The sequence below is a fragment of the Phymastichus coffea genome, unplaced genomic scaffold (assembly GCF_024137745.1).
Source record: "Phymastichus coffea isolate CEN01 unplaced genomic scaffold, Cenicafe_Pcof_1.1 PCOF00077, whole genome shotgun sequence".
Lineage (NCBI taxonomy): Eukaryota > Metazoa > Arthropoda > Insecta > Hymenoptera > Eulophidae > Phymastichus > Phymastichus coffea.
Window position 1 is genome coordinate 596,712 of NW_026706888.1, and position 27,905 is coordinate 624,616.

Genomic DNA, 27,905 nt, shown 5'->3' on the forward strand with positions numbered 1-27,905 from the left:
CCTTATATGCGCTATTCATAAAAATCTACATTGAGATTCAACTCGAAAACATCATGATTTCGCATTTTTTGTTAAATAAACAATTATAAATGTGTTAATATGCATTTTTTTTTCAAAATTCTGACAACGTAGATCGAAAAGTCAGAAAATTTTACGTCGGAAATATCCTCTCCTGATTTTTTTGAAGACCGATTTCACATTCAGAAAATCAATTGAAAACAATAGAAAAAAATCGTCCATTTAGAACTTAATGGGTTAAGGGAGTTCTACTCACGAAGGAGTCCTGAACTCTCTTTTATATTTAATTTATGTATCTGCGATATCACTGAAAATGTATTGAAAATAAAAAAGTATTAGAATACTACAAGAATCAGTTAATACATGATTGATAAAAACTTACTCTCCCTTAGTTTAGAATTAGGTTTGGTAAAATCTCTCTTGTGCATTTCAAAATTTCGCTCGGGATAGTTAAAATTATATCAAATTCATTCAAAATTGTATGTAGTGAAACCGTGTGTTTTTTCGGGTTAACATTAGATTTATTTCATTTATATGACACAGGATGAAATAAGACCCGCCAACTCTCTTCTCATTATATATAAATATACATGATGTCAAAATGTGTTTTTACATAAGGAAATATAATTGTTACTATTATCTTAATATTTGTCTTGAGGCCATATTGTGAAAGGTAGATGTGACAGAAACTTTGACAAATAAAGAAAGTTCATCGTGAGAAATGCAAAAGAAAATAAATCGTAACTTTAGACACAATATACAACAAAATCTCTTTCAACATAAGAAATATGCTGACGATAATGAATTCATTATTAATGCCCGAAGTTATTAACAAAAATTTAATATTACCCCCAACCCCCAACCCTAATTCATTAAAAATATTAATTTGGTATTTATAATTATTATATTTATATCAGAATTGACTACAATAAATTCGGCATTCCAAAAGATTAATGTTAAATTTTAACGGATTAATAAATTCTAGATAAATCTGATGCTGGATACAATTAAGTAATTATTAGAATAAGTACAAATTAAAATACTTATGCTAATTTTCTTTATTAAGTTGAATAAAAGTATCAATACTATTAGTCAATTAAAACGTATTAAAACACATTTAATGTAATTATAAATTATATGAATCAAGAAATAAAAAGTATTAAAGTTAATTCAAAAAGATTATGTTCAATGCTAACTTTCAACATCATCAATTGATTCAGTTAAAACAAAACTTCTTTGAATTCTATTTCTAATACCTATATTCAATCACTGGATTGGATGTGAATAAAGGAGATTGAATAGTATTGAATCCATTTTTATCCCAATCAATGTTTGCGTTTTAGCAGAGCAGCTTTTTTAGCCAATATTTGTCGATACTAAAATAATATATTCTATTAGAAATTTGTATACATTGCGGAAACTTTATAAAGAATTTTTTTAAATCTTACCTTAGCAGGAGAAATGTAATTTGGATTGTCCCACAAGGTTTCACCTCCAAAACTTCCAGCAAAGATTTTTACTGGATTCAAAACAAATCTTGGTCCTATTTCAGCCAATTCACCTTCTTCAGATATTATCTGAAAATTCCTGAACCATATCTTATTATCTAAAATGCTGAAAGTATACACATGGTCAAAAAATGGTTGACTTTTTGGATGATGATTTGGTACTCCGAAAATTTGAGAGAGTAGTTCTTTTAATAGAGCAAAATGTGGTCTGGAATTAAAGTTTTCATCAAATGAAAGTAATGGACGGGAACCTTTTAAACAATTCCCTGTCATTTTCAGCTCTCCCATTGTATAAACTGAAAGAATTTAAATATATTAAAATAAAGATATAAGAAATAATTAAGATAAAAAAAAAATTAATTTCAATGAACTTACTGTTTTGTACAAGAAACTTAGCACAAGGTCCATTAGGAATATTTGACAGCCACATATATAAGTCCCTCTTTCTTCTGCCTTCAAAAAGGATAGCTTTATTGCAGTTTTTCATTTCACAAATTTCATTAACAACTTGGAGATTCTTTGAACGCTCCATTTTTGACTCGGGCCTGTGATGTGGCATTAATGTTTTGATGTCATCCATAAGATGACGATCTCTGTGATTTATACCTCTTGATGCAAACACCAGCACTCTTTGTCTGTTTATCCATTTTGTCTATAATGTAGATATATAAAAAAATTATAAAGTCAAAATAAACATCTGTAAATGTCATTTAATAACATTAAATGCTTGAAATAACATTAAAGAAATATGAATCAAAAAATTAAAAACTGATCAGTAATCAGCTGATAATTTTTTATTATATTGTTACTAAAGAAATTATTAATATAGAAATAATGATTTATTTATACTAACCTTTTTGGGAATAGGTTCATCAGAGAATCTTGTAGGTGGAGGCAATTCAACTTCTTTAACTTCCTTTTCGTTTTGTTCAGCTTCTTTTCTTTTCCTTTTCAATGACTTTTTCGCCATTATGTGAGTAAAATGCTATTTTTCACAAGGAGAAATTTTATAAAAAACACTTTTTTGATGTACCTCAACGAATTAAGTATTCAGTACCGCACGTGTTTTGTTTGTACGAATATAGCTAATGTACTTTTATATATATGTATATACTTTTATAGGTTATGTTATCCAACTTACTGTACGTAGTACCTACCATGTAGTCTCTATGGTACACATACACATTTTGATAAGTGCTGCCACCAATGTCGATTATGAGAAATAGCTGCTGTTTCCTTTGACCTTTTTTTTCTTTTCCGCTTGGCTTTTACCCGAATTCGGCAGAGTTAGGTAAGTTTATCACGCTTTATAGAATATAAACATTATTTCAAATAAAAGTGAATGAAGATATAAAATTCTTACTTTCTGATCGTCTATATATTAGTTTGATAACAAATATTCCAAAGATAATAAATAATTTTAACTCGGAGCACATGGTAGTTTTTAACAAAATTTGAGGTTATAAATTTATAAATTAAACTATAATTTATAATGCACGTTTTCAAACTTTAAATATATTTATTTAACATTACCACGAAAATTATATACGATTTTTTCAATCATATTATATCTATCTTAAAATTCTAAATATTGTTTCAATAATTTTTTATTTTCTCTACAGAATCCATCATGTCATCCCATTTGAACTGGATGATTATACGTAACAACAATGCTTTTCTGCTTAAGAAACGTAACATCAATAAACCTTTCTCAACAGTGAGTAATAACGTCGACAGTCTCAACAGTAATTTTAAAGTATCTGTTATCATTTAAAAAAATTATAATATTAATCATTTATCAATTTTTAGGAACCAAACAATTTGACAAATCTCAGTAGCTACCGTTACTCTGGGTTGATCCACCGTAAAAGTGTGGGAGTTGTTGACACCCCAGACAAAAAGGGATTTTCTGTTGTGTACAAGAAAGCACGAAGTGTTAACAAGCCAGCCAAAGCTACTGTTAGGAGAACAATGAAAGCTGGAGCACGCAGATCACTGTACAAATTGAAAACTCTCTTGAAGAAAAACAAGTACCGTGTTGATCTCACCAAGGTTAATAATATAAACTGTTATCAATATAATTAAACTCTTTTATATCTTAATATAATGCAAAACCTTCAAGATAATTCCTCTATATTAATATAAATTATTAATATAAATTTGAAAATTACTGATTAAGAGTAATCTGTCCTATTTTTCATGAATTTCATCAGCATTATAAACTATAATTTCATGTTACTAGTTATAAATTGTACAAATTCTATCGCCAAATAAGTTAAGTGGATATATATATATATATATAATACAAAATAATTTTCAATTTTAGGTTGCCCTCCGAAGAGCAAGTGCTGTTTTGCGGTCCCAGAAGCCATTACCAGCAAAGAAAACCCGAGTTACTAAAAAAGCAGATTAATGTAATACATACAATAAATCTTTTTATTGATAAAATTTACTAATTTGTCTTTTTCAATTTCAAAATTCATGATCTTTTTAATAAATACAATTTTTTACCAAAAGTAATTAGAATTACTTTTAATTTCATTAGTTTAAGTAATCTCAAATTCTATTAAAAAGAATTACTAATTACATTCCTTAAATATTTAATGACTATATAAAAAAGTAAATTAGTAAATTCCTCTTATAATCCTCTTATAAAAAGGTGATGGCTGTCATACTGAAGCATTTTATTCGTGATCTAATTGGTTGAGATACAGTCATGTGATATACTGTTATGGCAGTATGTATGCGCGTCAATGTGGTTTCCAGTTGAGATTTTTAGTAATAACCTCATTTTATCATAATTGATTATATTATTCATCTACGCTGGCACAATGCTGGTATTATAGACGCACGCCGTGACTTCCACGGTGTGCTTGCATAATGCTGCCCCGATGCGGATGTATGTACTTGGCCGTCAATGTGTCGTCATGAAAGTCACGCCGTGCTTGCATTCTGACGGTAACGTGCCACCACAACACACGCGAACTGTCATGATGCAGAACAAGAGATCGAGATAAAGGTTAGTAGGACTAGCTAAGGCAAACAAACAAACATTACAAACCGATATCCATATCTACAAGTCCTTAGGTAAGTAATCTTTGTTTATTTTGTTAAAGTACTTTCAATTGATTTATTCTAACTTAGAATAAATAATTTTAAAAATAAATAATTTTAAAGTGAATTTGTTTAAAGGGCCATTGGAAGTTTTTAAAAATGTTTATAGAGACTAAAGAGTTGTTTGATGTGATAGTCGAGTTATCAACAATTAAAGAGATGAAAGTAGCTTTGAACACTACTGTAGAATGTGGAGTAGTGGCTGCAATATCAACAATGATTGGTGGTTTGGTGGCTGGTCCACCAGGAATTGCTGCTGGTAAGTATTTTAAACATTGACAAATAGTTTAGCTCCTTTTAAAAAAATATTATAGATGGTTATATAAAAAATTATAATTAATATTCCATCAGGTGGTTTAGTAGGGACTCTAATATCAAGTTGTCATGCAAACGGCAAATTCAAATCAGTTCCAGAAATTCTAATGAAGGATACTACTCAACAACAGAAAGAAAAATTAGCAAATGCTCTTAGGAATTTTCTTACCAAGGAAAATATAATTACTATTGTACAGTTAATAACAGCATCACAAAATAATCCACTTTTATTGCAATCTATAAAAAAAATTGTAAGAGATTTTCTGATGACTAATATGGGATATCGCAATGTATCGTAAGAATAATTAGAATTCAGTAACAATCGATATTATAAGTTTTTATAGAATATAAATTTTTTATAGAAGTATTTTGCATAGATTGGAAGTTATTGATAAAAATTTTATAACAAAGTTATTTTAAAAAATATAAAAATTTGTATTGATATCTTCAATAACTATTGAATTCTTTGATAAATAATATATGTATTTAATGGCTTAAACATTTTGCCTTGCATTCAAATTTTCCCTTAATATAAGTATTTAAAATTTTTGTCGTACTGATTCAAAAAGCAATATATTTAAAATATATCGAGATGTTATGTTCGTAAACATTTATTTATACTCATCATCTGTGGTCAGCCATGTATATTCATCAATTTTCAATATTATATTCCTATTTGACTTATAAAGCTGCGTATATTTAGAATCATTAAGAACTTATTTTATAATTTCCATAACAAATTCTTTCAATGAATTTTTAGTCTTTTAATTTATATTTATTTGCTAACACAAGACACGTAGCAATATTTTTCACACATAAATGTGACAATAAATAGTCTAAATACTTTGTGTTTTTCACAACCTATGCTTCATTACTTTTAATAAATTTATCAACGTATGACGGAATATCTTTTAAACTATATTTCTCAGCCAACTCTAGTAGAGAGGTCACATTATCAATTGATTGCCAGCAAATTGCCAACAATATGCTTGACAATACAACGGCATATTGCCAGCACGCGTACTTTCGTATTTTGTGCTCTGTCCCATGCCGCATGTTAGTTCTGCAGATGTCATTTTTAAATTTGGTTACAGTACTGTTACTGTGAGAATTTTAAAGCACAAATTTCAAAAAAATCGACTTGTCAAAATTGAATAGTTAAACAAAAATACAAAAATCTATTGAATATCATTTTGTCAAATCATATTTATTATCACAAATAGTTATCCTGCATATATTTATCTAAAAATGTATGTATGTATGTACAACATGCATACCTACACATTGTTATACCTAAACTTAAAAAATACATTAAAATTATAACCAATGAACATAAACTATTTATGTAATTAAGTAGATGAAAATAAATCTTGGTATTTTTATATTAATGTGACATTTTGTATTGTATCACAGTTATATTTAGTAAAATGAACTTAAACTTTTTATGTGATTGTAATCTAAAGAAGGTAAGTCTATTTTAATACAAGCTCTTGTCATTTTGACTCCAATTTCATTTTCAATAGCATTGCCATAATGATTTATCTTCCTACCGCCATGGATAAATTTTATTTTTCTTAATCCTCTGCCATAATTTTTAAATTTTTGTTCATACTAAAAAAAAATTTTATTTTAATATATTTTGATTTAAGTTTGAATAAAAATTATAATTATTATATTATTCAAACTTTACTTTGTACCACTGGTTTTGTTCACTAGTTTTGATAATTCTTGAAAATGTAAAATGATTATACATATCCCAACTTGAGTCATCATAATTTTCTAAACTACAATATATCAGTTTCTTTTCTCCATTGTCTTTTAAGAGTTCTATATCACAAATGTACTTTGCAGGAGTATTTAAACAGCAAAACCACTCGCTTACCTATAAATAAAATCAATTTATGAACAAGTCAATATTTTGTATTTAATAAAAGTAATCAAGAACTTTAAATAAATTACTTGTATTGTTGGTTGTAAATAGTCTAATAAATAGCTTGTAAAACCTTCTTTGATCAGATCTATAACTTGATATTTCCAAGTCATACAGGAAGATGTAACAAAGCAAACTTTTTCGTCCTTGAGTGACAAATCATCAGGCAATAATGGTACCATGGGATTTTCTGTTGACCATTGTATACTTGAGATTGGAGGCAATTCCCAGTGAGAATCAGTACCATTTTGTCCTGAATGATTTTTTATTAAATTTTTATCAAAAGGCATTTTATGTGACATACAATAGTAAGTCATCCATGGTGTACGTTTGTCAAAACTTAAAGTTTGCTGTATTGTTTGCTCAGCTTTCTTATGCCAAACTCGTGTTTGTATAATTGTTTTCCAGTATTGACAAACTAATTGACAATCGAGTAAAGATTTGGAATTTACATAACATAAAATTTCTATCAGCAATTCTTCAGGAATATACTTGTCATTAAATATTAATCCATTGATATTTTTGTGTTCATTTGTTAACAAAAACTTTGACTTTTCATTTTGTTTAAAAAAGTTTGTCGATTGCTTATCTGTTGTTTTATAATGCTTATTTGTTAATTCATTTTTAAAAATATCTAACTTAATTTTCCTGCCTTGTCTTAATACACTTTTATTTAGAGTTTTTTCTTTTTTCTTTTTTTTTTTACAGATAGCTTCCATAGTAATTGTGGAATCTGAAAATGTTAAGTGTACTTTAAAAATTATTATAGATAAACTCTGTTAGGGTCTGTCTCCATAGGGCCTGTCCGAGCCGGCCGAGATTTTTTATGGGCACGCCATCTCTATAATTTCGTGTTCAATGGCGAGTTTCATAGTGAATGCGAGAAACGCATCTATGGAGTGGCAGTACCCGTGGTTTGAAGTTTCCTGTCTGGCTGTCTCTATGCTCTGGCTATCCTCCATGTTCCTGCTCCAATTTTCATTCGGTAAGTTCGTAATTAATAATAATTCGTAAATAATTCCTACTTTTATTTTCATAAAATTGCAAGTTTCATAATCCCTTTTTAGAGTCATATGCACGAAGAGTTAGGCTTTCGAAATCCGTCAACTGTCAAATGATAAGTAGTAGCAGCAGCAGCAGTAGTAGTTGTAGTAGCAGTAGTAGCTGAGGGCAGGTGGTAGGTGAGAGAATCACAATGGCAGCCGAAATCAAGCCCGCGCCCGGGATGAACCAGGACAAGTTCAGCTCCAAGAAGCCTATACTTCTGTCGAAGCTCGAAGGTTGCAATGACGACGTCAATGCCGCCGTTATCATTCCCAGGGTTGACGGCGTCATCAGCGTCTGCGACGACAGGTCAGACTCACTTTTCTATTGTGTTTGCAATGCTTCTGATACTCGATGCATATCTATATGATGTATATACGATTAATTTATTTACATCGCATGCTTCTAGCTCGACTCTTATTGGACTCATTGTTTATAATGCAAATAGCAATCGTACAGTCACTTGCATCTTTTGTTAGACTTTTTTCAGACTATTTTTTGCATTGTACATATTTTTTACTCCTATTTTTTCATGTAATATATAATTTAATTAAATTATAGGTAAAACAGCAAGCTTTTTGTTATAAGTAAATAATAATTGTATGACACCTGAACAATCTTTCTTTATCTGCAAGTTCTTAGATAGGATGATTCAGACTGATTGCTTTATCTATCTGGCCTTTAAGCAATGTTTTGCTGTATTTTAGTTATGAATAAATTTTCTAATTACTATTGCAGAACTGTCAGAGTTTGGTTGAAACGTGACTCAGGACAATACTGGCCAAGCGTATGCATGTACATGGTTGCAGCACCAATCTCTCTTGATTTTTGTCCTGAAACCAGACAGCTGTTTGTTGGATTAGATAATGGTAGTATAAATGTATTTATCAAGATCAAATTCATTTATAATTTTTTCAAAAATTGTGAATCAAACGAATTTTTGGTTTTGTAGGAGTTTTTATTGGAAAGCGATTACAATCGTATGACAGCCATTCGAGAATACATGGCTCATCAAGCAAGAGTTGCTGCAGTAGTTTTTTCTTTGAGCTGTGAATGGGTACTTAGTATAGGTAGAGACAAATTGTTCCAGTTCCACAGTACTGAAAATGGAAAGGATCACATCAAATAATATGTTCAATAATCCAAAAGGTAACGTCTACAAAAAGTTGCTGTACCACATGCATGGAACATACACCTACAACATGGTGAGCATTATTAATTTTAAAAATGGTTCAATTTCTGGCATTCGATCAATCTTGGTAGTTGCTACATTATTTTGTATTATTTTCATCAATTTCACGCTTTCATCAATGGCTTTTTGTAAGCCATCGCCATCATCTACTTTTCGTTTCCGACAAAATTTATAGTGTCAAGACCAAGCAATAAGATGCATAACATGAAAAGGTTAGATAGGTTAGAAATAATCAACTACAAGAGGTTTTATTTTATTATTTTAAATTTATTAATAATCATATGTTAAATCATTATCAGATGTTTAAACGTGAGAAAACAACCTAACATCTCGAATAATATTTTTGGCATCATCCCACAGGTGTCTACTGGTGAAACATGCAGCATGCCATTTTTCAACGAGCTCCTTTGTCGCAATAGGAGTTGAAGACGATTTAAGTTCCCTCAAGAATGCCCTCAATTTTCTCAAGGGAACATTAATTACATTCAGGTGAGTTGGCCACAGACTGCGGTATAAATTGCTTTGATGCAAAGACCATCTATTTGTTGTAGCATTATTTGATATGCGATTATCGTCCTCAATCGTGCCCAGGACTCTACATGTGCTTCCTCCAATTGTATTAATTTCTTGCATTATCTTTTTTAATACTAATCTATGGCTCATCATATTGATGTCAATGTCAATTATACCTTCATTCTCGTTGGAAAACCACAGAATGAAATTATGACTTCTCATATTTTCCAAATTGAGATTGACAACACGAAAAGCTACTGGTACGTAGCGACGAAAATCATTTTGCATGATGTACTGAATGGTGAATTTCATTTTCACGTTAAGTTTTTCTTCTTCAAATGGCTTTGAATGTAAAACATTTTTCACAGATAGGTTATTCATTATTAAAGAATACTTTCGGTCAGAATCAATCGGAATTTATTTCTTTATAAAAACTGCCTTGACACAATGAAGGTTCAATGCACACTGTAGTGGGCATGCACGCGTCCTGAAACAAAGAAAATAAAATCACCAATCTCGGCTTTTCATTGGATCATAACCCATTAACGTGCAACATAGGCGGTACAACTGAGCATTGCATACGCTATATATTTTTACTCATTATTTTTCATAAAAAAGTTATATACAATTATTTTTTATTCTAAACTTTGTGTTTATTCGCTGAATTTATAATAAATATTTTTATTTTTACAGATTTTAATTATGAGACTAGATGAACGAAAAGTTATGAGAATTTGGACATTAATGCAGGTTATACTTGTTTCGCTTAAAACATTAAAAGTTATAAAAAAAAAGAAGAAGGCCTTGCGGAGATGGTGGGTGAAGCCACATATCGTACCGAGAATAAGGAATATTATAGGAGCATTTGCTACAGTATGCCAATATTTACAAATCAATGATCACGAAGAGTTTACAAATCAATTTAAGATGACACCAGGCAATTTTCAAGAGTTGTATACGTTAATTGCTGATCAGTTGCAGAAGCAGTATCATATTAGAGAGCCAATTTCTGCATATATTCGACTGGCTATAACAATACAGTAACTATTTATATACAATTATGTCAAGTATTTTCATCTCATAATAAAAATAAATATTAATTTTTATTAAAATTTCAGTTATTTCGTTCAAGGAGGAAATGCTTTAACTTATTGCGCGCACTACCGAATTGGAAAAGCTACATTTTTTAAAATCATACACGAAACGTGCTACGTTATTACTTCAGTTCTGCTGCCAATTTACGTGAAATTTCCCAACGAACGGGATTGGTTACGTATTGCCCAGGAATTTGAAGACAGATGGAATTTTCCGAATTGTGTTGGAGCTCTAGACGGGAAGCACATGCGAATAAAAAGACCAGCTCATGCTGGAAGTGTTTTTTATAACTACAAAAAATTTCATAGTTTAGTTTTGATAGCAATCAGCGATGCACAAAGTAGATTTGTTTGGTTCACCCTTGGTGATGGTGGTAAGAATAAATTTTTTAAAACAATAAAGACAGAGTAATTTAATTAATTTATATGTAATAATTTCTTTATGTTGTAGGTTCGTTCAGCGACTCCAGTGTCTTTCAAAATACTAATTTTTATAACAAAATTTTGAACAATGAATTGAACTTACCTGCTCCAACAAAGTTGCCTAACAGTGACAGATCATCACCTTTCGTAATAGTCGCTGACGAGATTTTTGGTTTGGGATTTAACTTGATGAAACCGTACAATAGAAGATTGCTGCAGTCAAATCAAGAAAGAATTTTTAATTATAGATTGAGCCGAGCCAGATTCACTATAGAACGTGCATTTGGAATACTTTGTGCAAAATTTCAGTTATTGAATAGTGCTTTAGCTCATAATTTAGATAAGAATAAATTAATTATAAGCGCTTGTTTAGTGTTACATAATTTTTTAATTACGAAAAATGTAATCAACGTTGATGACGATTTTAGACACTTAGATAGGCAAATTAATCAGAATGTTATGCGAAACCCTATTTTTATTCGGCAAAACTTGGCAGAATATTTCAGCAATGAGGGAGCTGTTCCCTGGCAAAATAATTATATTTAAAGATAAATAATCTATATTAACAAAATAGAAATAAGAAGGCAGTTTTTATAAAGAAATAAATTCCGATTGATTCTGATCGATTGACTCCTCCATATTGTGTAGAAACTTGAAAAAAACAAAAAAACAAATGGTATATTAGTTTTAAGTATTTAGTAACAAATACATTAGTCTTAATTTTAGATATTTATGAAAATGAATGCGTAGCAAAGCAGTTCCGATAACCTCAAATTGACAATAGTTCTTCGATTCAATTTGCCATAAATAAAAAATGAGTGGAAACACTGAAAAAGATATACTACTTGATGAAGTTATCATACAAATCGTGAAACCAAATAATTTTATTTACGATAAGTCGAATGATAAATACTATACTGAATTTAGATCGCAACGAACACAAGTTTTCGAAACTATTTCCCAAGCGATTTATCAACTATACGAAGTGCACATTACAGGTGAAATTCATACACTATAAATCTTTATTTTAAATAAAAAAATATATATATGTATATATAATATTCATTAATCAATAATAGAAAAAGAGATTGAAGCGACATGGCTGTATTTAGTAAAAAAATTCAAAGGAGAAAAAGCAAAAAAACGCAAATACCAGCCATCTGGATCAGAAAGAAAACCCGAAGTGACCTGGGAATTGTATAATGAGATGTGTTGGCTTGATCCATATCTGAGTCATGAACCGCAAATTTCTTCAGACGATGTGGAGTTTATAACAAAATCAGAAATCACCGATAAATTTTGTCGGAAACGAAAAGTAGATGATGGCGATGACTTACAAAAAGCCATTGATGAAAGCGTAAAATTGATGAAAATAATACAAAATAATGTAGCAACTACGAAGACTGATCGAATGCCAGAAAGTATTCTTTAATAATGAATAACCTATCTGTGAAAAATGTTTTACATTCAAAGCCATTTGAAGAAGAAAAACTTAACGTGAAAATGAAATTCACCATTCAGTACATCATGCAAAATGATTTTCGTCGCTACGTACCAGTAGCTTTTCGTGTTGTCAATCTCAATTTGGAAAATATGAGAAGTCATAATTTCATTCTGTGGTTTTCCAACGAGAATGAAGGTATAATTGACATTGACATCAATATGATGAGCCATAGATTAGTATTAAAAAAGATAATGCAAGAAATTAATACAATTAGAGGAAGCACATGTAGTCCTGGGCACGATTGAGGACGATAATCGCATATCAAATAATGCTACAATAAATAGATGGTCTTTGCATCAAAGCAATTGATACCGCAGTCTGTGGCCAACTCACCTGAATGTAATCAATCATTAAAATAATAAAACTCGACGGTAGTCTCGGTGAAGGAGGAGGTCAAGTGCTACGAATTTCATTATGTTTGAGTGCACTCTATAAAATTCCTATTGAGATTAGCAACATAAGAGCAGGTCGTCCAAAACCAGGTTTGTCAGCTCAGCATCTTGAAGGAGTCAAATTTTTAAAAGAAATGTGTAACGCTGAAGTGCATGGAGCTGCAATAGGCTCAACCTGCTTAACTTTCATACCAAGAGACCTTTCTTAATAAAAAACAAGAATTTATAGTAGACACCAGAACAGCTGGATGTATTGGTTTGCTCATTCAAGTTACTTTACCTTGTGCTCTATTTTCATCTAGGGCAGCAACTTATATTCTCAAAGGAGGAACTAATGTACCTTTTGGCCCTCATATAGAGTATTTAAGTATGTTTTTAGACCTCTGTTGAACAGATTTGGTGGAAACTTTGAGCTTGATGTTTATAAGAAAAGGATATTATCCTCAAGGAGGTGGAGAAGTTCATATGCGTGTAAATGCCATTCAGATTTATCTTTTTTGTAAAGGTGTATAGTTAAAGGTTTTCCAAATAGTAACTAATAAATATAACTTATTCTGAATTGAATGGTTTTTTAAAGAAAAATTAATCGTTTTTATTATATACGTTCTTTATAATATTTAAATATTTTTTTATATTGTAATACGGTTTATGTCAGGATCTTTCAAACATGAAACTACTAATAATCAATATAAATGAGTTGAGAAAATAAATATATTAAAGAAATAAGAGCAGTTAGTCTTTATTTTTAATATTTATTCTTCATTAGATATCATAAACTTATCCATAATAGTTAATATCCCATTAACACATTCCAACACATGGGTTGATGGGACATACTGCAAACTTTGCTGTATACATAGTACAAAATTATCTTTAATCTCTTCATTATCACTATCCTTCATTAAAATGTTTATATTTTCCATAGCTGTACTTGTATTTTTTAAAACTTTCATTTCTAATTCTTCGAGATGAGTTTTCTTATTAAAGTAACATTGGCTTACTGGTGGAATGATTTTATCATTCTTTTCACTACATACTTCAATATCTTGAGTTTTTGATGTTGACGGCTCATCACTTTCTGTTGATCCCAAACACTGGTATTTTTTCATGACGTGAGGGATGAGAAATTGAAGTTCATTGTATAAGTAGTACTTGCTTAAATGAGGTTTGTTAAATTTTCTAACAAAAGTCCTTCTTATATTTTCCCATTCCTTTCTTACAATAGCACCTAAAACAAAAGTAAATGCAGTTAATGTATTTTCACTCTCTGTATATAAAAAAATACTATAATAATATAAATGATAACTTACCAGTCAATAGGACATTTAACTCTTTGTCAGAATTAATTTTAGCAGCTATTTCATTGAAAGCCTTATCTTTGACTTTTATTAAATAATAGTTTTCATGTGTTTTATCATACAAACATGAATAATTTTTCAAATAAACACAAATTTTTTTATCGAGATTTATATTTCTTCCAAAAGACTCCTCCATATTGTGTAGAAACTTGAAAAAAACAAAAAAACAAATGGTATATTAGTTTTAAGTATTTAGTAACAAATACATTAGTTTTAATTTTAGATATTTATGAAAATGAATGTGCAGCAAAGCAGGTCGGATAACCTCAAATTCAGGTGTAGCACAACACTCAATGTACGTTGTACGAGGTGAAAATGGATGTATATCCTTATTCAAAATTAAATGCGTAGCAAAGCAGTTCCGATAACCTCAAATTGACAATAGTTCTTCGATTGAATTTGCCATAAATAAAAAATGAGTGGAAACACTGAAAAAGATATACTACTTGATGAAGTTATCATACAAATGGTGAAACCAAACAATTTTATTTACGATAAGTCGAATGACAAATATTATACTGAATTTAGATCGCAACGAACACAAGTTTTCGAAACTATTTCCCAAGCGATTTATCAACTATACGAAGTGCACATTACAGGTGAAATTCATACACTATAAATCTTTATTTTAAATAAAAAAATATATATATGTATATATAATATTCATTAATCAATAATAGAAAAAGAGATTGAAGCGAGATGGTTCTATTTAGTAAAAAAATTTAAAGGAGAAAAAGCAAAAAAACGCAAATACCAGCCATCTGGATCAGAAAGAAAACCCGAAGTGACCTGGGAATTGTATAATGAGATGAGTTGGCTTGATCCATATCTGAGTCATGAACTACAAATTTCTTCAGACGACGTGGAGTTTATAACAAAATCTGAAATCACCAATAAATTTTGTCGGAAACGAAAAGTAGATGATGGCGATGACTTACAAAAAACCATTGATGAAAGCGTAAAATTGATGAAAATAATACAAAATAATGTAGCAACTACCACGACTGATCGAATGCCAGAAATTGAACCATTTTTAAAATTAATTGCATCTGGTTACAGTAAAATACCAGAATCAAGAAAATACCAATGTACGAAGGAAATAATTTTGTACATTGTAGAATTTAAGAAAAATATTGAATAAAAAAACGTGCATTTATAACCTTTAATTCTTATAGTTTTGTTATTTCATTGTTTACATATAAATATATATATATATATATACTATGAAAAACAAAAGGTTTTTTTATTATAAATTTTTAATAATGCTCACCATGTTGTAGGTGTATGTTCCATGCATGTGGTACAGCAACTTTTTGTAGACGTTACCTTTTGGATTATTGAACATATTATTTGATGTGATCCTTTCCATTTTCAGTACTGTGGAACTGGAACAATTTGTCTCTACCTATACTAAGTACCCATTCACAGCTCAAAGAAAAAACTACTGCAGCAACTCTTGCTTGATGAGCCATGTATTCTCGAATGGCTGTCATACGATTGTAATCGCTTTCCAATAAAAACTCCTACAAAACCAAAAATTCGTTTGATTCACAATTTTTGAAAAAATTATAAATGAATTTGATCTTGATAAATACATTTATACTACCATTATCTAATCCAACAAACAGCTGTCTGGTTTCAGGACAAAAATCAAGAGAGATTGGTGCTGCAACCATGTACATGCATACGCTTGGCCAGTATTGTCCTGAGTCACGTTTCAACCAAACTCTGACAGTTCTGCAATAGTAATTAGAAAATTTATTCATAACTAAAATACAGCAAAACATTGCTTAAAGGCCAGATAGATAAAGCAATCAGTCTGAATCATCCTATCTAAGAACTTGCAGATAAAGAAAGATTGTTCAGGTGTCATACAATTATTATTTACTTATAACAAAAAGCTTGCTGTTTTACCTATAATTTAATTAAATTATATATTACATGAAAAAATAGGAGTAAAAAATATGTACAATGCAAAAAATAGTCTGAAAAAAGTCTAACAAAAGATGCAAGTGACTGTACGATTGCTATTTGCATTATAAACAATGAGTCCAATAAGAGTCGAGCTAGAAGCATGCGATGTAAATAAATTAATCGTATATACATCATATAGATATGCATCGAGTATCAGAAGCATTGCAAACACAATAGAAAAGTGAGTCTGACCTGTCGTCGCAGACGCTGATGACGCCGTCAACCCTGGGAATGATAACGGCGGCATTGACGTCGTCATTGCAACCTTCGAGCTTCGACAGAAGTATAGGCTTCTTGGAGCTGAACTTGTCCTGGTTCATCCCGGGCGCGGGCTTGATTTCGGCTGCCATTGTGATTCTCTCACCTACCACCTGCCCTCAGCTACTACTGCTACTACAACTACTACTGCTGCTGCTGCTACTACTTATCATTTGACAGTTGACGGATTTCGAAAGCCTAACTCTTCGTGCATATGACTCTAAAAAGGGATTATGAAACTTGCAATTTTATGAAAATAAAAGTAGGAATTATTTACGAATTATTATTAATTACGAACTTACCGAATGAAAATTGGAGCAGGAACATGGAGGATAGCCAGAGCATAGAGACAGCCAGACAGGAAACTTCAAACCACGGGTACTGCCACTCCATAGATGCGTTTCTCGCATTCACTATGAAACTCGCCATTGAACACGAAATTATAGAGATGGCGTGCCCATAAAAAATCTCGGCCGGCTCGGACAGGCCCTATGGAGACAGACCCTTAGGCTCATTTTACTTCTATATACCTGCATATATATACTGGTGTCGTCTGCTTATATATATCTAATGGTCAGCTGATGGCTTAGCGTTCGACTGTTCACCGCAATTGTAGTATTCGTTTATTATTAAGTGAAAAATAATTTAGAAAGCAACAAAATAATTAATATTCTAAAATTTTTAACTAATATATAAATATACTGTTGATAGTTATAATTGGAGGCTGATAATTATATTGTTTTTCGCGAAACTGTCGGTTATAAATACAAAAACTTGTGAAAAAATTAAGATTCTTATAAATATATTACAAAATAGCAATACTTTATGGTAAAAGTAGAAAGTAAATAATTTCAAAAGTCAAAGTATTTGAAAAAAGTATATCTTACATTTTCGAAGTTCTTTATAGTGAATTTACATTTGAAATAACTCACAAACATTTCAAATTTGTGTAAAACTAAAAATAATTTTTCTCGATTTCAGATGGCAGATGTGCAAAAAATCATTTTAGTTACGGGTGGAAATGGATTAATTGGTAAAGCAATTCAATATATCATTGAAACAGAAGCGTTACCTAATGAGAAATGGGTCTTTGTTGGCTCAAAAGATGCAGATTTATGGTTTGTTAAAGTAAAATTCAAATGAATTACCTAGTTTGCATAATGACAATGCATACTTTTGCAAATTTTTAGCAATAAAAGAGACACAGAAAAATTATTTGAAAAGTATAAACCTACCTATGTTATTCACCTTGCAGCTATGGTTGGTGGTTTATTTCATAATATGGCTCACAATTTGGACTTTTTGGTGAATTGAGTATTATGTGGTATAGATTATTTGAAAATAAATATAAACATAAATATTTTAAAATAAATAAATAAATTTTTAGCGAAAAAATTTGTATATCAATGACAATGTTTTACAAACTTCGCATGAATATGGAGTTGTCAAAGTAGTTTCATGTTTGTCAACTTGCATCTTTCCTGATAAAACAACATATCCTATAGATGAAACAATGGTAAAAAGTTTAATTATTATTATAAACTTCAATCATACATTCTAATTTATCAGGTGCACAATGGACCACCCCATCCATCCAATTATGGATATAGTCATGCTAAAAGATTAATTGATATTCAAAACAAAGCTTATCATGACCAATATGGTAGACTCTACACGAGTGTCATACCATGCAATGTATTTGGACCACATGATAATTATCATCCTAGTGCTAGTCATGTTATTCCTGGACTGATAAGAAAATTGTATGATTTATTGAAAGATGGTAATTTAAATTTTATTATAAAACCTTTTAATTAGAGTTTATTTTGGTTAAAATATTAAATTTTTGTTACATAAATACATACTTTTTGAAGGTAACACAGAAGATAAAATTTTCACAGTGCTAGGAACTGGTAAACCATTAAGACAATTTATTTACAGTAAAGATTTAGCTAGATTATTTATTTGGGTTCTTAGAGAATATAATTCAGTAGAGCCAATAATATTATCAGGTAATAGAATTCATTCGTTGCAAAATCTTTGAATTGACTTTTATTTCATATTAAAATATTTATTTAATATTAAAATTTTAGTTGACGAATCCCAAGAAGTAACAATTGCACAAGTTGCCGAAGTGTTAGCGAAAGCTTTCGATTTCAAAGGAAAAATCATATTTGACACATCTGCAGCCGATGGACAGTATAAAAAGACAGCCAGTAACGCAAAACTTCGGCAATTCTTACCCGGCTTTCAATTTACGTCTTTTGAACAAGCTATTGAAGAAACTGTCCATTGGTATAAAACAAATTATGATATAGCTAGAAACTAAGCTGAGCATGATAAAATGTAAATATATTTTAAATGATTGAGACTTCCAATTTTTTTAATGATCAAAGATATTTATATATATGAATTAAGATTAGAATAGTAAATAATGACTCAATAGATAAAATAAATGAAGATAATATCATCAAAGCAATAGTTAACAAAGTACCGGCAGTCTCTGGGATACCTATACAGGATCTAATGTATTTTAATTTTAAGTTTTTTGTTATATTCTAGACCAATAAATAGGAATCTACTTCCTCTGTTGGATTTCAATAATTTGCAATGTATATATGTATATTACAGTTATGTACTTTATGTATATTATTTTGGTTAATAAATAAATAAATAAATGTAAGTTTGTATAAAATATTACAATCAAAAGCATAGGGGAAAAAATAAAGTGGTCATGAATTTTTTGCACAAATTTTTATTCTTGAAAATTATCACCTTTTTCAAGCGTTCCACTGGGCACAATATTTCAATTCGTTTCTACCAGTGCATCCTATAAATATAACGCATTGAACTATTTATACGGAATTTACTCTAGTTCCTTCTAAATATTTTAATGTTTTTTTTTCTTTAGTCTATATTGGAGTCGAAGTTTTATTTCGTAAATTCTATTTTATACATAAGTACAATGTCTTTCGTGTAACGATATTGACTAGATTTGTATAGGAAAGACACGCTTTCAATCGATCGAACTGATTTCATTACAGACTAGTACGTTTAACTAACATATGACGTTCTTTAGCTAGCATCATAGTTTCTTCTGGAAGCTTAATGAAAATAATTGATGAAAAATTACAATATAATGCTATGAAGCTAGCTTTCTTAGAGTACTCATATCGAAAAATTGGGAATGGAGGGCTTTTGAATGATTTTTTTCATCAGAACAATACGATACTATTCGTGAATATTTAATGTAGAAATTAATCTTAAAAAAACCTATTAATACTTCCAAACAAATTTGGATTTAAATACAGTTTATCAAAAGAAATAAATAGCAGTAGGCACAAAAACGACTGTAAGAATTTTAAGCTCTTCATTAATGATACTATGATCATAAAATGTTTACACTAATCTAATAAAAATTCAGAAAGTATATTAAAATAGCAAATTATTGTGTTTACAGTGAAATAAATTACTGTATCAATATCATACCAATGGTTTGTTATCTATGATTAAGAAATTATTTGCACTCGAATGGTCCCGTTAATAATAAATTATCGAAATACCAGAATTGTTACCACAATGAGCCTTGTAAATATATTTTCTTCACTAAATAAAAATTTATAATATGATAATAATTTTTTCATGTCTACTGAAGCAAAATGAATCGAGACTTGTATAAAAATAAAATTGTATATCCTGACATTTGAAGGATTGAATTTTTTGCTATATTGGTTATTGATTCTTCTCTAAAATATTTTAGTATAAATCATTTAAATTTTATTTTCTATTATAACTAAATTCACAAGATTCTACTAGACAAGAGCTAGATTAAAACTATACTTAGACATATATTTAAAAATTTGCTATATCGTTTAAAATATTTTTTAATAGTTTTCTTGCTGTAAAAATTTAAAAAAATTTACAGTGTCACAATCACTACTTTTGTAATTGTAAAGTAAAGAATCTCAGTTTTTTTGGCTGGACTTCTTTTTATGTCCTAGACTGTTAAATATTCGCCTTATATGTCTAAAATTCTATACAATCCAATCAACAGATTTGTACATATGGAATTACATACTAATGATCATATTCATCTTTAAAATCGTTATTAATTACACTTTCGTATTTACAGTAACTGACAAAAGAAACGAAATTTGAAAAAATAATACAGTTGTTGTCACTTATAATAGTTTGTTACATTCTTTTTACTCGGTATTCTTCAAGCCATTAATACCAAACTATCGGAGATACATTACGTGTATTACATTTTTAAAAAGATAGCTAAGATTGCACAAAAATTTGCATATAGAATTATGCTCTTCTCACAAACAAAATTAACACAAAAAAAATAATTCTTAAATTAAACATCTCACTGCGTTGTGTATAGACCATAAACACATTTTCAACAAAGAAAACATTACTTTTCTAAACACTACTTTCACCTCGACTGACGAGGGTGATAGGGTAGATGTATTTCTTGCGTTTGGCGTTGAAGAAAGGCGAATTGGAGCTACCTGGTACAGTAGTCGGAAGATGATGATGTGGTGTCGGTGACAGACCACGTAGTAGAGGCAAAGAGGCGTCTGCTGCACAAATTTCCAATTGCTTGTTACGACGCCACTCCGCACCGGCGTCCGTCGCTGGTGCCATTAGACCACGGCATTCCGGCGAACTTCGTACGCTAAGTAACACGTCGTTGCCGCTTTCTTTCGCTTCGGTCAAGGTCTGCAATATGGAAATTAGGTTTTTGTACGGCGTGGTAAATCAAACATTCCTAACTGCGAACAGTAGACAGAAAATAACTACTAGAATCCAAATAAAACTCATGCTTCCGCAAACAGAAAAGAAAAGTGGAAAATCACACAAGCTAAAAGATTAATAAAAAATACGCGCTTTCATTTTCAATTCGTTAATTTGAATAGAAAAAAGGAAGAAAAGAATACCTTGTTCTTAAAGAAATCAAGACTGTGTTCATCCTCAGCAGTGAAGTCAATCTGCACTCGATGTGATATCTTTGACGAATGGAAGGAGGTTGCGTGCGGAGACGAGTTGTCCGACAAGTCATCCCTGCAACAAGCTGCCGTGCACACTCGGTGCTCTCGGCTTGAGAACAGAACAATAGGCGACGATCAGTACACCAGATACGGCTTCGATAGATCGCTGTTTGACTTTTTAATAAATCTGCATGTGCATTGTTCACTAAAAAGAACAGTTGCTTTATTTATTTCTACTCGGACGTGATTTTATTCATCGGTGCGTCAGACGTGTGCAAAAAAGTCGTCGTACGTTCGACCTGTTTTATTGAGTGTTTGCAGTTGACACAATGTAAAATATTCGTTTCAGGGAAAACTTAAAAAAGTAGATATTGAATTGTTTTCCGTTTTTCAGTATTGGTGAAAGCAGCAAATATTCGATAAACTAATACAATTATTTGTTTATGTTCTTCATTCTGCCTCGTTTTGGAAACTATATTGGAAATAAGAGGTTTAAAAGAGACTAAATGTACACAAATATCAAATGCAACATAGCGTCTCTAATGACCTACATTATCTTCAACATAATATCTTCAAGCTAGCCTTGCACAATAACGATGCATAACATCCTCAAAGTAACAGCGTAAACTAAAACCTCTGAGCAAAAAAAAATGGACTCACCTGCTAGCGAGAACGGAATCTCGTCTCTTTGGCGGTGGTGGAGGCGGACCCTGGGCCAAGCTCTTAGCACTGCCGTAACTAACTTCGCTGTTGGCATTACTGTTACTACTGCTGCTACTACTGTCGTTCTTGCGGTAATAATTCTTTCCAGTTAGCATGGCAAAGTGAAGATTGTTCTTAAGATCGTCGGCCGCGGTTGACAATCCACCGGGAATCTTTGGCGTTCGCCTCATCATTGGCCGATGACAGGCTGGTATTGGCGATGGTGGACTGCTACCTGACGCTTCCGACATCGTTTCCGGGGTTGCTAATGGCGCGAGACGACCTATGTTGCTCCAGTCGGAGGCTCGCAATGACCTGTGAAATTAATTTCTGTTTGATAGAATGACTGTTGATACATTGCGCAATTAGAATTGGCTTTGTCCCGAATTCGCCTTTTCTATTCATTTTCGAGAATACAATTTTTTTAATGTAAACGAGACTCTTATGTGAATTGAACGTATGTACATTTATTTACATTGCATGTGCGCAAATAAAATTATATCTTGAATGTACAATGATTGAAACAGTATAATGATGGAGAATTATACAGTTCAAAATAAATCGATGTACGTATGTGAAACATCAAATGTATGCACTGAATTTTAATCTTTTGTACGTTAAATACATTGCTGATATTAAAATATAGACGTGAACATGTGAATATGTACAACCAATTTCGATGAGTGATTGCGAAAGAGTAAAACGGAAAATATAAGTATTTTTTATTGTTCTAACAATAAAATGAAAATTATAGAGAGTGAGAGAGATTTATGGATTGACCTTTATCAAGGTAAAAATAGCAACAAATTAATACATGCGTAACAAATAACTGAGCTAACTGAAGTATAAAGCTGCAAATTGTCAGGTAACAAAAGGTAGTTAATTAAAATTAGTATTTTAGTCAAGTTAATACAAAACTTCTTGGTCAAGAACCAATCAGTCAATCTAGAGAGAGAGAATTTCTTTCGGACACAAAAACGAAAATTTTGGGAGGAGAGAGAGAGAGAGTCCCAAATGGAATGATAAAATTAGTAAAGAGGATAAAACTTTGATTAGTTTGCTCTTTAATAGTGGGCAACTAAAAACTAGTGAGTTCTTGCAATTAAGCTGTTGAGCACAAGTCCACCTTGGAAGTTTTTAATCTACTGTTTTTTTCTTTGCCATACACAAAACGAAATAATAAAAAAGTATTCTACGAAAGAACACAATCGGCAAGCAAACAGAGACCATTTGATGTTACATGCTTGCTGATTACATGTAAAACTCAGATGCAACGTTTTCTCGATTTGATAATCGCAAAGCATGTCCATTCGATTAGGCGGATTAAAAAAAAAAGCCGAAACGCGGGGAAGCGAAATGAAATATAGCTTACGCTTTAATGAGGTCAGCAGGTTTGATGGGTGAGGCGAGAATCTCACTGGCGATGCTGACATACTCCCATGGTAATCCTCTCGAGTCAACGCTCAGTTCACGGCCGATTTGAGGGTAATTATCCGTCAAAGGACTCTGCAAACTGGTGAAGCTTGTCTCTAAGCACAAGCGTCTTTTCGGGGTAGGCCCGTCGCTAGCAGCTTGACCCACACGATGCGATGGCAATGTAAGTCGATGTGGCGGCTTTGTCGGCGACGACGAAGCGAGCAACGCACGCATCTCTTGCTCGACTTCGATGTCCGGAAAGTCTTGGCAATTGAGTGGATACGTCGGTGTCGCGCTGTTACTACTGTTCCGGCTCTGTTGATCCGCCGACAAGCGACCCGACGCCAGACGTTGTGGCTTCGCTGGGCCCAGTGTCGTTACGACCTTTTGTATTTTGTTTTGTAGATGTCGGGAAATAGGACAAGCCAAAGGTGTTTTTGATTTAACGAAATCTGAACTCTTATGGTAATCTTTTTCAATGAGTTATATCAAAGCTGTTTTGGACGTGCAATTTTAGTTATTATTCCAAACAGCTCGGATATAAAAATTCTTACCACAGAATAACTACAATTATCGCTATACAATGTGAGTTAAAAAGCTCATTATTTATCGCTTAAATTATACAATTTCTGCTTAATCTAATTTTAGTATCGCTCTAGAACGACTCATCCGGGAGTCTGATGAAGTAGATTTTTTATTTGTTTTTATGAAAATAAGTCTGAATAATTGAACATCTCTGTGATAAAGAATAACTACAAGAGCTCAGATAACAATGCGAACAATCTTTCAGTCTTGCTTATAAAAAAGATGGCGTGCAGACAATTGCGTGCGGTCTTCTTTTGTACACATAAACTATAATGCACAATAACATAGCGCGAATCAGCGTGTGTCAATTTTTACGCTATGTTATTGTACACAATAATTTGTGTGTATAATAAAACCGTGCACAATTATCCGCACACCGAAAAAACGTTACTCGACTTCTCGCTCTTCATATTTCATGAAGATTCATACGTGAATGCCTAAACGTTCTATGGTTGTACTAAGAGAGAAGATCGCCAATTAAGTTTAAAATATTTTATTATGAAATATTTTGAAAATGGAGTTCAATATAACAAAATCAAGATTTTTTCGAATTATCATTATTATTTTTATGAAATTCATTTGAAAATCCCAATGAATCTCGTTATAAAATTACCAAAACATGTATAAATAAAAACTTCTTTAGCGAATCAAAAATTATGTTTTGTGAAAAAATGAATGCAATGCTTTGATGGGATGGCGAATGAAAAAAGACATTGTTTGAGAAAACATGTAATCTATATATCACACTCATAAACACCACTAAACAAGGAATAAATCAAAAACACACGTCTAATTTTCTAAATGGAATATTCATTGAATTATATATCTAAATTCAATAAAATTGATGTTTCTAAGAAAAGTTTTTTTATTTTTTCGTACAAGAATCACAAAAATATCACGTGCGTCTATATATAACCAATCTAAGATGCACACATGCAAGATGCAAAATATTAAGTAACAAAAAATGTAGTATTAATATGAAAAATCACCAAAAAGTAGCTACTCAAACGAACTGTGCAAAATTGTTTGAATTGTTCTGCAAACATGAAATGATTGATTAGATCAAATATGCAGAGTATATATATAAAGAAATATGTGCAGTGAAAGACGAATGATACAAAGGAAGAACAAAATTGTTGTTGGTATGGAGTATGTAATGCCTACGCGAATGTAGATGAAGCGTGTTATTCTTTTAGGATCTGGAGTGTAACACTTTAAAAATAACAATTTGCCAATGTTCGATTATATGTTTTTTTCTATTCTTTTCGTCGCAAATGTGAAAGTCAACTCTTTTTAATTTTCTTTCTCGCAGAACTCATGACGCGTGAGAGAGATTTATGAGTGTGTTTTCCGTGGTAAGAAGGCGGACAATAAAGTACCTTACGTCGGCGGTTGCGTCCATCGTCGCCACCGTCACTTGCAGCGTCGAGACGTCGAGTGTAGCCGTCGCTGTTGTCATTGGTGACCGTGTCGTTTCGGATGAAGTCGCCGCCACTGCGGCAGCAGCAGCTATCGAGCTCAACTGGGCACTTATCTCTCGATGCTCCGACACCTGCTCACCATACCAACACCACATACACTCTCTTTCAGCTTTATTTACTTTCTTTTTTTTTAGCTAAGCTGCGGAAGACTATTTTTTTGCTGGTACGCAGGACTTGCGGGTAATTTGTTTCTACATTTAAGATTTCTGTTTTTTTTTTTTTCATTTTAAACTCGTTTTAAGTTCCAACAAGATTTATTTTACCTTTTTTTGTTAATTGACAAATTTACTGTTGTAATTTTTAAATCGTGTTTTTTTATCTCGCGAATTTGCAGCGCAATAACTTTTCATACGAGAAACTATGAAATCTAATATATTTATTTTCTAGATATTAATATCGAGACACATTTATTAGCACATAAATACTACAAGAACATCTAATTACAAAATACAACATATAGAATAAAAAAGTTAAATTTCTTAAAATATCTATGAGATAATAGATAGGTAGTTGGGTATTACAATAAGAAATAAACTAGCTGCCATACAAATTTATGAAGAACTTACATGTATTATCAATAATTTCCAATTTTACACAATACAAATAATACAAAAAAATTGTTGATAGAAAAAATTGTTTTAAAGGTTAAAAATAAAATTAAAAAAATTTTAAACATAACGATATAAACGCTGAAAAATCGTCAATAAAATTTGATTTCATATGTAATTCATCACTAAAGTTATAAGGTAACAATTAACTGGAATCGATTTTTATCATACTCTTTTAAAAAAGATGTATATGCTTTGGTAAAAAAATATTTTTTGATGTCAAATACTTGATAAAACAAATTATTTCTCAAAAATTGACTCCAGTTTATATCAAAAATTCATTGGTAAAAATAAATAAAATTTCAAAAAATACGACACTTAGATACTATAACAGATATATATAAGACTACAGATCATGCTGCTATTTGGTTGATTCATGCAACTTCCAAATATAATGTAAGTTTACATAAATTTCAGATCTTTGATATAAAATATACTTTAATCGTTCTTTCAATATACGTTTTCACATTACAAAGCTACGGAAGTATCATCTGATAAAAAGCGTATTAAAGTATATCCTCCACATAAATAATTTCTAATATTTGCGTTCTGAAACTTATTTTAACTTTTAAAAGATGAAACAAATTATTTCTCATATTTCCTCTGCTAGTCATGCGAGACTAAATCATCATCATCTCGGGACTAATCGCTATATGAGATCGAAAGAACTTTGTTGATATTGTGATAACGACAATAATGTTTAGTGCGAGGCAATATACGACTAAAGGAGATATCAATTGATACTCCTTGTAAGAATTTTGGAAATAAAAGTACGCAAATGCATTAGAACTTATACAATAAACATTCAAATTAATACGCTTTACTTCCACTAATTTATCTATAGTCGTCGTTGCTTATTAGAAGTGCAACTTCATAACAATTATTCGCATACTTTTCTAAAACATAAATCAAATGTAAATATATTCACACATTACATTTCCATATAAGCTCAGACGTTCTTATGAGCTACGAAACGAACATCTATTTGAAAACAATAACTTTATCTCACTATTACGAAAAAACTATTAGATAATGTCTCCTTCAAGCAAAGTCTTGTATTTCATTCGATATCCATCTCAACTTATACATTTAGATTAGTTTTGAAAATTGAATTAGTAAATTTTTAAATAATGATTCATAAATATTTTGCGTCGAAACAGCTATTTCCAACAGTATTTGAAAATCTACCAAATGACATTTTTCTATTTCGCTTAATTATTTCATTGAAATGTGAAAGAAAGTAATTGAAAACATCGAAGAAACTCTTATTTCCTATTAAATACTACTGTAGTCATATCGAAACTGCGATGAAAGGAATTCCTCTGGTTGTAAGTTTGATTGACAATATCAGAGTCCTTTTGAAATAACAGTAATTGAATGATTGATCATGGAAACGTACGTCAAGATAAGTACAAAAATAAGACGTGAAACTCTTGAAGATCATGAAAAAAATACTTTGTAGAGAAAGATAAAAAAATATTC

The 27,905-nt window shown here is 30.9% G+C and overlaps 10 protein-coding genes across 40 annotated transcripts in view; 6 read left to right on the forward strand and 4 right to left on the reverse strand.

Moving 5' to 3' along the window:
• Positions 1-975: 975 nt before the first annotated feature.
• LOC131668366 (ribosome biogenesis protein BRX1 homolog) lies at positions 976-2,758 on the reverse strand. The gene is made up of 5 exons (XM_058942471.1): positions 2,684-2,758; positions 2,380-2,511; positions 1,902-2,178; positions 1,467-1,822; positions 976-1,394 (listed from the first exon to the last, which is right to left on the reverse strand). The coding sequence occupies exons 1-5, from the start codon at positions 2,684-2,686 to the stop codon at positions 1,344-1,346; spliced, it is 819 nt and encodes a 272-aa protein (XP_058798454.1). The 5' UTR covers positions 2,687-2,758; the 3' UTR covers positions 976-1,343.
• Positions 2,707-4,001, forward strand: LOC131668367 (large ribosomal subunit protein eL28). The gene is made up of 4 exons (XM_058942472.1): positions 2,707-2,817; positions 3,149-3,243; positions 3,336-3,578; positions 3,853-4,001. Exons 2-4 carry the CDS (start codon positions 3,157-3,159, stop codon positions 3,937-3,939), a joined length of 417 nt encoding a protein of 138 aa, XP_058798455.1. The 5' UTR covers positions 2,707-2,817; positions 3,149-3,156; the 3' UTR covers positions 3,940-4,001.
• A 370-nt stretch (positions 4,002-4,371) lies between these two features.
• LOC131668430 (protein C19orf12 homolog) lies at positions 4,372-5,393 on the forward strand. Of its 3 annotated transcripts, none has more exons than XM_058942599.1 (3): positions 4,372-4,613; positions 4,704-4,899; positions 4,992-5,393. In XM_058942599.1, the coding sequence occupies exons 2-3, from the start codon at positions 4,740-4,742 to the stop codon at positions 5,252-5,254; spliced, it is 423 nt and encodes a 140-aa protein (XP_058798582.1). In that variant the 5' UTR covers positions 4,372-4,613; positions 4,704-4,739; the 3' UTR covers positions 5,255-5,393. The 3 variants fall into 3 exon arrangements, with proteins under 3 accessions (XP_058798582.1, XP_058798583.1, XP_058798581.1); XM_058942600.1 differs by having other exon boundaries at positions 4,372-4,545; positions 4,719-4,899; XM_058942598.1 differs by having other exon boundaries at positions 4,377-4,613; positions 4,719-4,899.
• Positions 5,394-6,332: 939 nt separating this feature from the next.
• On the reverse strand, positions 6,333-17,213 carry LOC131668427 (F-box only protein 44-like). 4 transcript variants are annotated; one of them, XM_058942588.1, is made up of 5 exons: positions 7,911-8,039; positions 7,795-7,851; positions 6,915-7,726; positions 6,646-6,837; positions 6,333-6,566 (listed from the first exon to the last, which is right to left on the reverse strand). In XM_058942588.1, the coding sequence occupies exons 3-5, from the start codon at positions 7,602-7,604 to the stop codon at positions 6,375-6,377; spliced, it is 1,074 nt and encodes a 357-aa protein (XP_058798571.1). In that variant the 5' UTR covers positions 7,605-7,726; positions 7,795-7,851; positions 7,911-8,039; the 3' UTR covers positions 6,333-6,374. The 4 variants fall into 4 exon arrangements, with proteins under 4 accessions (XP_058798571.1, XP_058798573.1, XP_058798572.1 ...); XM_058942590.1 differs by lacking the exons at positions 7,795-7,851; positions 7,911-8,039 and adding an exon at positions 17,168-17,213 and having other exon boundaries at positions 6,915-7,618; XM_058942589.1 differs by having other exon boundaries at positions 7,795-7,933.
• Positions 8,081-9,058, forward strand: LOC131668395 (WD repeat and FYVE domain-containing protein 2-like). Its single transcript, XM_058942511.1, has 3 exons — positions 8,081-8,238; positions 8,668-8,809; positions 8,882-9,058. The coding sequence occupies exons 1-3, from the start codon at positions 8,081-8,083 to the stop codon at positions 9,056-9,058; spliced, it is 477 nt and encodes a 158-aa protein (XP_058798494.1).
• On the forward strand, positions 8,098-12,149 carry LOC131668426 (uncharacterized). Of its 7 annotated transcripts, none has more exons than XM_058942581.1 (8): positions 8,098-8,238; positions 8,668-8,798; positions 8,882-9,134; positions 9,255-9,333; positions 9,482-9,610; positions 10,328-10,674; positions 10,753-11,102; positions 11,180-12,149. In XM_058942581.1, the coding sequence occupies exons 6-8, from the start codon at positions 10,337-10,339 to the stop codon at positions 11,695-11,697; spliced, it is 1,206 nt and encodes a 401-aa protein (XP_058798564.1). In that variant the 5' UTR covers positions 8,098-8,238; positions 8,668-8,798; positions 8,882-9,134; positions 9,255-9,333; positions 9,482-9,610; positions 10,328-10,336; the 3' UTR covers positions 11,698-12,149. The 7 variants fall into 7 exon arrangements, with proteins under 7 accessions (XP_058798564.1, XP_058798568.1, XP_058798567.1 ...); XM_058942585.1 differs by having other exon boundaries at positions 9,297-9,333; XM_058942584.1 differs by lacking the exon at positions 9,255-9,333 and adding an exon at positions 9,655-9,894.
• LOC131668429 (uncharacterized) lies at positions 11,966-13,642 on the forward strand. The gene is made up of 2 exons (XM_058942597.1): positions 11,966-12,149; positions 12,231-13,642. Exons 1-2 carry the CDS (start codon positions 11,966-11,968, stop codon positions 12,581-12,583), a joined length of 537 nt encoding a protein of 178 aa, XP_058798580.1. The 3' UTR covers positions 12,584-13,642.
• Positions 13,780-16,729, reverse strand: LOC131668428 (WD repeat and FYVE domain-containing protein 2-like). Of its 3 annotated transcripts, none has more exons than XM_058942595.1 (5): positions 16,572-16,729; positions 16,001-16,142; positions 15,676-15,928; positions 14,358-14,553; positions 13,780-14,275 (listed from the first exon to the last, which is right to left on the reverse strand). In XM_058942595.1, the coding sequence occupies exons 1-3, from the start codon at positions 16,727-16,729 to the stop codon at positions 15,752-15,754; spliced, it is 477 nt and encodes a 158-aa protein (XP_058798578.1). In that variant the 3' UTR covers positions 13,780-14,275; positions 14,358-14,553; positions 15,676-15,751. The 3 variants fall into 3 exon arrangements, with proteins under 3 accessions (XP_058798578.1, XP_058798577.1, XP_058798579.1); XM_058942594.1 differs by having other exon boundaries at positions 16,012-16,142; positions 16,572-16,712; XM_058942596.1 differs by lacking the exons at positions 13,780-14,275; positions 14,358-14,553 and adding exons at positions 14,560-14,833; positions 15,160-15,286.
• LOC131668424 (probable GDP-L-fucose synthase) lies at positions 16,771-19,308 on the forward strand. 10 transcript variants are annotated; one of them, XM_058942574.1, is made up of 9 exons: positions 16,771-16,899; positions 16,959-17,015; positions 17,084-17,210; positions 17,619-17,755; positions 17,828-17,942; positions 18,025-18,153; positions 18,207-18,420; positions 18,512-18,649; positions 18,731-19,295. In XM_058942574.1, exons 2-9 carry the CDS (start codon positions 16,963-16,965, stop codon positions 18,964-18,966), a joined length of 1,149 nt encoding a protein of 382 aa, XP_058798557.1. In that variant the 5' UTR covers positions 16,771-16,899; positions 16,959-16,962; the 3' UTR covers positions 18,967-19,295. The 10 variants fall into 10 exon arrangements, with proteins under 10 accessions (XP_058798557.1, XP_058798555.1, XP_058798554.1 ...); XM_058942572.1 differs by having other exon boundaries at positions 16,883-17,015; positions 18,731-18,983; positions 19,061-19,308; XM_058942571.1 differs by having other exon boundaries at positions 16,883-17,015; positions 18,731-18,983; positions 19,056-19,307.
• A 79-nt stretch (positions 19,309-19,387) lies between these two features.
• Positions 19,388-27,905, reverse strand: part of LOC131668423 (diacylglycerol lipase-alpha) — a 72,703-nt gene continuing 64,185 nt past the window's right edge. For 4 of the 9 annotated variants that reach the window (XM_058942563.1, XM_058942562.1, XM_058942561.1 and 1 more), the window contains 5 exons: positions 25,719-25,886; positions 23,706-24,133; positions 22,292-22,648; positions 21,581-21,740; positions 19,389-21,362 (listed from right to left, as the gene is read on the reverse strand). In XM_058942563.1, coding sequence (XP_058798546.1) covers positions 21,063-21,362; positions 21,581-21,740; positions 22,292-22,648; positions 23,706-24,133; positions 25,719-25,886 — 1,413 coding nt within the window. In that variant the 3' untranslated portion in view covers positions 19,389-21,062. Of the gene's footprint in view, positions 21,363-21,580; positions 21,741-22,291; positions 22,649-23,705; positions 24,134-25,713; positions 25,887-27,905 lie in introns of all 9 variants that reach the window. The other 5 variants (XM_058942566.1, XM_058942564.1, XM_058942565.1 and 2 more) reach the window with 4 other exon arrangements.

Excerpts from the sequence above, each read along its gene's own strand:
- LOC131668366 (XM_058942471.1), bottom strand. Across the intron at positions 2,179-2,379 it reads ATGAACCTATTCCCAAAAAG|ACAAAATGGATAAACAGACA; the intron begins GTTAGTATAAAT and ends TCTACATTATAG. Across the intron at positions 1,395-1,466 it reads ATTACATTTCTCCTGCTAAG|TATCGACAAATATTGGCTAA; the intron begins GTAAGATTTAAA and ends ATATTATTTTAG.
- LOC131668424 (XM_058942572.1), top strand. The coding sequence starts at position 16,888 with ATGAAAATAAAAGTAGGAATTATTTACGAATTATTATTAATTACGAAC. Across the intron at positions 17,943-18,024 it reads CTCACAATTTGGACTTTTTG|CGAAAAAATTTGTATATCAA; the intron begins GTGAATTGAGTA and ends ATAAATTTTTAG. Across the intron at positions 18,154-18,206 it reads ATCCTATAGATGAAACAATG|GTGCACAATGGACCACCCCA; the intron begins GTAAAAAGTTTA and ends CTAATTTATCAG.
- LOC131668430 (XM_058942599.1), top strand. The coding sequence starts at position 4,740 with ATGTTTATAGAGACTAAAGAGTTGTTTGATGTGATAGTCGAGTTATCA. Across the intron at positions 4,900-4,991 it reads TCCACCAGGAATTGCTGCTG|GTGGTTTAGTAGGGACTCTA; the intron begins GTAAGTATTTTA and ends ATATTCCATCAG.
- LOC131668426 (XM_058942586.1), top strand. The coding sequence starts at position 10,337 with ATGAGACTAGATGAACGAAAAGTTATGAGAATTTGGACATTAATGCAG. Across the intron at positions 10,675-10,752 it reads CGACTGGCTATAACAATACA|TTATTTCGTTCAAGGAGGAA; the intron begins GTAACTATTTAT and ends TTAAAATTTCAG. Across the intron at positions 11,103-11,179 it reads GTTCACCCTTGGTGATGGTG|GTTCGTTCAGCGACTCCAGT; the intron begins GTAAGAATAAAT and ends TTTATGTTGTAG.
- LOC131668367 (XM_058942472.1), top strand. The coding sequence starts at position 3,157 with ATGTCATCCCATTTGAACTGGATGATTATACGTAACAACAATGCTTTT. Across the intron at positions 3,244-3,335 it reads TCAATAAACCTTTCTCAACA|GAACCAAACAATTTGACAAA; the intron begins GTGAGTAATAAC and ends ATCAATTTTTAG. Across the intron at positions 3,579-3,852 it reads ACCGTGTTGATCTCACCAAG|GTTGCCCTCCGAAGAGCAAG; the intron begins GTTAATAATATA and ends TTTCAATTTTAG.
- LOC131668427 (XM_058942590.1), bottom strand. The coding sequence starts at position 7,604 with ATGGAAGCTATCTGTAAAAAAAAAAAGAAAAAAGAAAAAACTCTAAAT. Across the intron at positions 6,838-6,914 it reads ATTTACAACCAACAATACAA|GTAAGCGAGTGGTTTTGCTG; the intron begins GTAATTTATTTA and ends TTTTATTTATAG. Across the intron at positions 6,567-6,645 it reads AACAAAACCAGTGGTACAAA|TATGAACAAAAATTTAAAAA; the intron begins GTAAAGTTTGAA and ends ATTTTTTTTTAG.
- LOC131668428 (XM_058942594.1), bottom strand. The coding sequence starts at position 15,774 with ATGGAAAGGATCACATCAAATAATATGTTCAATAATCCAAAAGGTAAC. Across the intron at positions 14,554-15,675 it reads GAACATACACCTACAACATG|TTTCTACACAATATGGAGGA; the intron begins GTGAGCATTATT and ends GTTTTTTTCAAG. Across the intron at positions 14,276-14,357 it reads GTTAAATGTCCTATTGACTG|GTGCTATTGTAAGAAAGGAA; the intron begins GTAAGTTATCAT and ends CTTTTGTTTTAG.
- LOC131668395 (XM_058942511.1), top strand. The coding sequence starts at position 8,081 with ATGGCAGCCGAAATCAAGCCCGCGCCCGGGATGAACCAGGACAAGTTC. Across the intron at positions 8,239-8,667 it reads ATCAGCGTCTGCGACGACAG|AACTGTCAGAGTTTGGTTGA; the intron begins GTCAGACTCACT and ends TTACTATTGCAG. Across the intron at positions 8,810-8,881 it reads TAGATAATGGTAGTATAAAT|GAGTTTTTATTGGAAAGCGA; the intron begins GTATTTATCAAG and ends TTGGTTTTGTAG.
- LOC131668429 (XM_058942597.1), top strand. The coding sequence starts at position 11,966 with ATGAGTGGAAACACTGAAAAAGATATACTACTTGATGAAGTTATCATA. Across the intron at positions 12,150-12,230 it reads ATACGAAGTGCACATTACAG|AAAAAGAGATTGAAGCGACA; the intron begins GTGAAATTCATA and ends AATCAATAATAG.